This window comes from Sminthopsis crassicaudata, chromosome 2 (genome assembly GCF_048593235.1).
Source record: "Sminthopsis crassicaudata isolate SCR6 chromosome 2, ASM4859323v1, whole genome shotgun sequence".
NCBI lineage: Eukaryota > Metazoa > Chordata > Mammalia > Dasyuromorphia > Dasyuridae > Sminthopsis > Sminthopsis crassicaudata.
Window position 1 is genome coordinate 126,087,274 of NC_133618.1, and position 7,313 is coordinate 126,094,586.

At 46.4% G+C, this 7,313-nt stretch overlaps 1 protein-coding gene across 2 annotated transcripts; it reads right to left on the reverse strand.

The window, feature by feature from the left end:
• Positions 1–428: 428 nt before the first annotated feature.
• Positions 429–6,965, reverse strand: DUSP26 (dual specificity phosphatase 26). 2 transcript variants are annotated; one of them, XM_074287222.1, is made up of 4 exons: positions 6,706–6,965; positions 3,051–3,431; positions 1,250–1,464; positions 429–1,161 (listed from the first exon to the last, which is right to left on the reverse strand). In XM_074287222.1, the coding sequence occupies exons 2-4, from the start codon at positions 3,269–3,271 to the stop codon at positions 962–964; spliced, it is 636 nt and encodes a 211-aa protein (XP_074143323.1). In that variant the 5' UTR covers positions 3,272–3,431; positions 6,706–6,965; the 3' UTR covers positions 429–961. The 2 variants fall into 2 exon arrangements, with proteins under 2 accessions (XP_074143323.1, XP_074143324.1); XM_074287223.1 differs by lacking the exon at positions 6,706–6,965 and having other exon boundaries at positions 3,051–6,628.
• Between the last annotated feature and the right edge of the window lie 348 nt (positions 6,966–7,313).

Consider the following 7,313-nt stretch of genomic DNA (forward strand, 5'->3'; position numbering starts at 1 on the left):
GTTGCATTATATAATTCTTCCTTGGTTATTGGAAGGGACCAGAGAAGAATGAGAATTCTAGATACCCAGGGAAATGGAAAGTTGAGGAAAAAACATCTTTGTCTGCTTTATAATATTGCTTCATTCTGGTTCTGGCCTTCACTCTTGAACATATGTCCCTTTTTTTCCCTGTCCTGGCCACCAAATGGTTACAAATCAGATGTTCTCTTTCTCCTCTAAAATCATATGCCATTTTTTTTTTTTTTTTTTTTTTTTTTGCCTGGAGTGAAGTTGGTTGGCTTGGTGTCTCAATCCAAAGCAGGAGATGGTTTTGGCATGGGTAATGATCATTTAGGATCCTGAAGAGAGACATTCAGGACTCTTTCTGCTTCCTGGGGAGACAATGATCCAATGAGATTCTATTTTTTGTTCTCCATCTTTATTCTTCCTGTTATTCTTCCACTTATCTAGTGGAGAGTGTCTTTCTCAAGACCCCCATTTGTTCATTACTGCCATTTTACAGCTGTGAGTGGTACCTCAACTCAATCACATTACCTACACACAAGCCTAGGTGTGTTTCCTTCAGATTTCAGCTGAGCTATCCACACTTTTGTGATCCAAGGACATTCTTCCCATTTAAAAATCAGACAGAGGAGATGAGACCTTGGGCAGAGAAGAGAAGGGACTTATCCACTTCCTTTTGAGCCATGGGCAGATTCTGCATTGGAAGCCAGGGAATTCTGACTTATCTGGGTCTATCCACCTTTCTTTGGTCTTTTCTTAACCTGGCTTGCCTGTGATGGAGTCAACCCTTCTCTAAGCTCACTCATCATGGCCCACAATGGGACAACCAGTTGGGGCTCAGCACTAGCACTCTCCCTCCCAGAGGGGAGCATGGTTTATCTGGGCCTCCTGCTTTCTTAGTCCCCAGCTCTTTGGTTGGGAGCTGGGGACCCACTCACCAGGCCCCTTCCCAAACACTTCATGCCTCCCGGCTCTGCCGCAGCCTGCGGTCCAGGGCCAGGAGCTGTCTCAGAAAGCCCCTGTTAGGGATGATCCCTCGATGGTCCTTGACGGTCTTAATGGCTTCCACAAGGGTGAGCTGGTGGTAGAGCATGAGGTAGGCCAGGACAAGGGTGGCTGAGCGACTCACACCTACTGCACAATGCACCAGGATCTTCCCTAAAAGAACAAATGCATGTTGGCCGGGGAGAAGTGTGTGAACGGGAAGGAAGAGTAAAAACAGACCCTCCTCAGCATCCTGTCTTACCTCCTGGCCGGCTCAGTGCTCGGTGGATGAAATCAGCCGCTGGCTGGAAGTGGATGCTCATGTCAAAGGCAGGTGAATCGTGGGCCTCCACACCTAGGTATCGGATACCCAGCCCTTCGTAGGCCTCAGGTGTTCCCCTCCACTTACTGTGGGAGGCATTGAGCACATGGGTGATACCTAGCCTGCTCAGCTCTCGCCTGTTGGCAGCTATGTCCCTGTAGGGAATCGAAGTTAAGAAGGAGGAAGGAAAAGAAGGAGGGATAAGTTTCCTTCTCCTCCAAGATTATTATTGTATCCCTAATTCCAATTCATTACTCAAGCCTAATTACAGAATATTAGAGCTGGAAAGTGGCCTTAGAAACCCTCTTATTTTAGAGATAAGGAAATTGAGGACCAGAGAAGCCTGAGTACTGGAGGAGAAAGCATTTTGGATTTGGAGTCAGACAAGCTGAGCTTAAATCCTCTTATTACTTTACTTGCTCTCACTGTGTAAGCTTCAGAGGTCAGATTTAGAGCTATAAGGGACTTATTATCATTTAACCTTGGTCCAGTCACTCAACTTTTTTTGCCCTCAACAACTTTGATCTGTAACATAAGGGGATTGGATTAAATGATATAAATTCTGGCTCAATATGTCTGATCCTCTGACTGGCTTAAGACCACACATTGGTTAGCAGTAAAATTGGGACAAGTGCCTAGGTCAGATTCCTAGGTTAATGCTCTCTCCATTATAAGACACAGCTTCCCTCATTTGACCTCCTTTTCCTTGTCTGTTCCAATCATTCTCAGTGCCAACCCAGATTTTCCCTCTACACTCCCCAAATTCTAATCTCTGCTTCTGCCTCTGTCTCCCCTGACTCTGAATTCAATTCCATTTGGTTTTTTTTTTGATCCTCATTAAGATTCAGCACTAGATATATCTCTCTCCTCTCTGATCCAATGCAATTAAATACCCATTTCAGCACAAATCTTTTTTTTTTTTTTTTTTTTTTTTGCCATTTCTCTCACTACTTTCTTAGTCTTATTCTATCCAATTCATAGATTAGGATTAGAGATTTAGAATTTAAGGGACCTGTTCATTTCACAGACTAGATCACACAGGTATGAGAGCCAGGTTAATATTACACTTCTGTTCATCTGTCTCCCAAAAAGCACACCCCTATACTTCTTTCCCTTCCCCTCCACATCCATACTTCCCAATGCCAAGACATTTCTGCACCTTAGGCAAAGTGCAAGGTTTGAAAATTGCACTAGTATTCACTGGACGGTTTGGATCTTTGGTATAAACCCATAAATTAATGGAGTTGACTTTTCAAAAGAGAAGTAGTTATAACCTTGGGGAGTAGGATTTTCTGTTGTGAAAAAATAGGAATTTAAAAGACATTTTTCTTTAAGTGTCCCTCACTGTACTCACCTGTGCACCATACCTGTGTCTGCCTAACCTTGGTTCTGCTACCCCACCCTAAAATCCTAGACTGTTGTATCAGTCTTTTGGAGGACAAGGAAGACATCATTTAAACTGAACCTCAGGCAAGTGATCCAGGATCATAAAATCTTAGGATCTGGGATGGGAAAGGACCTTAGAAATCATCTCATTCAAATGAGAATGCTGAGGCCCAGGGCTATATAGCCAACTTAGCCCCTGCCTTCCATGACCCATTCAAAAATAAGAGTCACCAGAACAATCCAGAATCACTTTCCTCCCACCCTGAGACACACACACACACACACACACACACACACACACACACACACACACACAGACATATAGCCCACTGGTGTGAGCTTTCTAGGTACGTACTGGTCTCCAAGGTAGAGGCCTGGCCAGACCTCATCTGCATGGTTACAGGCAGTCTTGCCGGTGAAGAGGAGCCTCTCCAATTCAAAGACACTGAGGAGGGGATGTTGAACGGGGGTTGTGTCCTCCAAGTGCCCCCCAGTCCGGGCAGGTGACCGGGAGCCACCCCGGGAGAATCGGGCCATGAACGTCATAGAAGCCCACAGCCAGTTGCCAGGACACATCCCAAGGAGCGGTGACAACACCTACTCCGTGGGCAGGTTAGCTGCTGCTGCTGCTGCTGCTGCTGCTGCTGCTGCTGCTGCTGGGCTGTGAGACACACCTGAGCAAAACCAAAGCAGCTTCTCTCTCTCCTTGCCACCTGTGCTGTGTCCTAGAGAGGACCTGCTCAAGAAAGAGATGGGGAAAGTGGCCCTTGTCCTTACCACAGTGATCTGCTTTCCTTTCTTTTCTCTCTTCCTTAATCGACAAAGCCTTCTCCAGCTCATTTCGTTGGCTCTGCCGGGCAGGGCGATGAGGAGAATCACATGTCCTTGTTTACGGGAGATGGCACTGCCCAGCTGGGCTGCTGGATTCCCGTTTCCCTCCCACCCCAATCAGTCATAGACAAACACACACACACGCCTACAGGGCCTTCGTGGCAGGTGCCCAGTGCTGGGCCTCTTGCCAGCGTGTGAGCAGTGGGTTATGTCTGGCAGACTACAGGCAGGGAACTTAGGGGAATGTGTTTGTTTGTGTGTGTTTGTATTTGTGAATGTGAGGGAGGGGCTGGGGGTTGGGGATGCAGGGGAGGGTGTTCGACACATGCAGAGATGGATAGTAGGAAGAATACAGCAGTTGGAGTTATGGGATATGTCAGATCTTCGTGGTCTCTGCCTGAGGGGATGGGATCTCTTAACCCTTTTTTGCCTTTTGCAACTACAACAGAGAAAGCATGATTGGACCTTTGGAATGGTGAAAAATTAGGAGCCCTTTGGATATGGGTGGAACAGTCATCTGGGGAATAGCAAGGAGCTCTATAAAGATTTGTAGAATGAATTAATGAGTGGGAGAGGCTGATGATCAGATTATGCCAGTCTGGCATCATTCATTATTTAGCCCCAGCACAGCTCAGGGGAGAGAAAATATCCTAAATCTGGTGGGCATTTGTATCAGGGCAAGGTGCAAGGGGAGAGAGAGTCTGTAATAATAATGATGATGACTGATTCTATTTAGCAATGTTTAAAGAGATTCCAGTTCTTCTATGAACCTGTGTAGCCACAGACAACTTAATTTTTCTCTCTGAAAGGAAGGGAGGGTTTGATCCCCACAATAACCCTTTGAGGTAGGTGCTATTATTATCCCCACTTTACAGTTGAGGAAACTGAGGCAGAAGGTAAATGATTTGTCCAGGATCACAGAAGTAGCAAGGTATCTTCTTGATTTCAGGCCCAGAATTCTAACCATTGTACTACCTGGCTGCCTCTAGCCTCAGTTTTCCTCATTTGTAAAATGGGATAATAATTTGGACTACCTACCTCACAGGATTGTTATGATGATTAAATGAGATAATGCATGTAAAGCATTATACATATAATAAAGATTGGACCTATGATTCCATTCACATAGGGAACTCTTGCATGAAGAAATTATTTTGGGCTAAGGTTAAGTGACTCAGGGTCATGCAGTCAATGTTTCAGGCAGGACTTCAGCCCAGCTCTTCTTGGCTTCAAGGCCTGCTACTCTGACTCTCTCTTTTCACTCCAATGTACTATAAACATTGACTGTAATTTTTATACTTCAACAGCTCAGAATGCCTCTCTGTGCTAGGACAGTGGGCAATATCTGGGAGAATTGCATGGCTAATGAGCGGGAAGAGGAGTCTAAATCTATGCCTCCCATCAGGCAGTCAGTCAACAAGAATTTATTAAATGCTTACTCTTGTGCTAAACATTGGGATACAAAGAAAAGCAAAGAAAGGCACTGTTCTCTATAAGCTCACGCTAGGAGAAAGCAAAAGTGGCTTGGGTTGGATTGACTTCTTCTGCCTGTGAGATTTTGTGACTCTGTAAGTTGGCAGGAGCCACCCTTGGTCTCAATGCACGATGTTGTATTTTATGCCTTTAGGGGAAGAGGAATAAGCTGTGGGTTGGAAAGAAGAGCTGGCAGACCACTGTCAATTAGAAGCTTGGCCACTAGACTATAGGTGATTACTTCAAATTGTCTGTCATTCCCTCCCTACCTTTATCCCTGAGAATTCCTTACTTTCCCTCAAGATTTGGTCCAGGCTTCATAATGAAGCCTTTCTTGATCCTCCCCAGCTGCTAGTAGCTTCCCTCTCCAAACAAGGTTGTGGTTATTTTGTATGGATTCCAAATAGATTCATACGTGCACAAGCTGTCTCTCCAGAGAGAGTGTTAACTCCTTGAGAACAGGGATTGTTTCATTTTTGCATTTGTAACTTCAGCACCTGACACATATTTGGGCACTTAATATATGCTTGTTAATTGTTAGAAAGGCAGGGCTGACAAAGCCCGGAGCATCTTCTTCTCCCAGCCTGAACCTTCCTTCCCTTCTATGATCAGGAAGGAACCAGACCCAGAATTAAGCAACAGGCTGGATTTTTAAAGCAGCAAGGGAAGGCCTTACTTTCTCTGGTGTCACGTCTTATCATCTGAAGCATTCTTCCTACAACCCTGAGCCACCCTGAGCTGAGAGATCATCTCTCCTGCCCCCTGCACTCCTTACCCATTGGGTCAGAGAAGCAGATTCCTTTCTTATTTATACATGTTATTCATAGGAGCAGATAATGAAATATTTAGAAACCACCGAGTCCAATTCTCTCGTTTTACAGAGGAAAAAAAACTGAGGCATAAGATATTTGTGCAAGGTCATGTAAGCAGTGTCAGAATTTGGGATTCAAAACTCAGGTTCTTTCTCTGACTTCAAAAACAGAGCTCTTTCCACACTCCTATGAAGTGGAGGGATTATGAAAGAAAAGAGGTAAGGAAGGGGTCCTGGAATTTAGGCTCTGAAGGGATAGATCACTGTTTTCCCACCAACTGAGTTAGAAGGGATGGGAAATGAAACCCAGCAATTAGGACAATGGCTCTCTGTTTCAGCTTCAGAAGGCCCCAAGGCCCCCTACCTCACTCTCCATGAGTCCTTTCCCCTTAGCTGTGGGTGGAAGGTAAGCTTCTGGCTATGGGAAGGAGCTGGGGAGTCAGGACAAGAAAAGCAGTATTGTGTAACTCCCCTGGACATAACCCGGTCCCTGAACACTCTTCATTTCTGACCTCTGGATAAAGCGGGGCTAAGGGGTTCCCACTCTCTGTGTCTCCCTGTGTCTGTGTCTGTCCTCCTCTCCCCTGTCTGTCTCCTCTATCTCTCTCTGTCTCTGCCTGCTTGTCTTGATGATGTTTCTTAGTCTGTCTCTTCCGTTCTCCACCCTTTCCCCCTCCCTAGGCGGCTGCTGTTGTAACAGGTTCATGGCAGACCCACAACCCCTGCCATCATCGCAGACGCTGGGAGGGAGGAGAGTGAGGAAAAGGAACAAAACATCCTCCGAGCCCTTTTTCTAGATGCCCCCCTTCCCCTTTCTCCCATGGTCCCCAAGCTGTTTACCCCATGCCAAGCCCCAGCACCCAGAAGAGCGGGAAACGCACCCAATCTCAGTTACCTCGTTCCAGGCTGGAAGTCTTAGCTCTCAGGGATGGGCGCAGGCAAAGCCAACCAGACAGCCATGTCTCTCTCTCTCTCTCCTCCTCTTCCTCCTCCTCCTCCACCTCCTGCGGCTGCTGCCGCCCCCTCTGCTGCCGCTGCCGCGCCGCCGCCGCGGCTGCTACCACCTCTGTTACTGCCCGAGAGGGGTTGATATGTTAACAGCTATTTTAGGCTGTGACAATTCTAGGCAGGTTTCAGATGTCAGGTGTGCGTGCAACACACGCGCGCGCGCACACACACACACATACACGCACCCCAGCCCAAATCTACACAGCCAGCTCACTTACTCATTCCTACCCTCCCCCTGTCAGGCTTACATGTTGGTCACCGACATGCAGCTGTAATATTTCTACATTGGGAATCTACTAACATACCTACTCTTCCAGTTATATATATTATAGCTCTATTTCCATACAGGTCTTTTACACACACACACACACACACACACACACACACACACACACACACACACACACACACACACACACACCTCTTCTTTCACCCCCCCCCCCTCATTACCCTTTGTGGATTTAATTTAATTAACTTTTAATCCTTCTCAGTCCA

Excerpts from the sequence above, each read along its gene's own strand:
- DUSP26 (XM_074287222.1), bottom strand. The coding sequence starts at position 3,271 with ATGTGTCCTGGCAACTGGCTGTGGGCTTCTATGACGTTCATGGCCCGA. Across the intron at positions 1,465-3,050 it reads GGCCTCTACCTTGGAGACCA|GGACATAGCTGCCAACAGGC; the intron begins GTACGTACCTAG and ends GATTCCCTACAG. Across the intron at positions 1,162-1,249 it reads AGCACTGAGCCGGCCAGGAG|GGAAGATCCTGGTGCATTGT; the intron begins GTAAGACAGGAT and ends TTGTTCTTTTAG.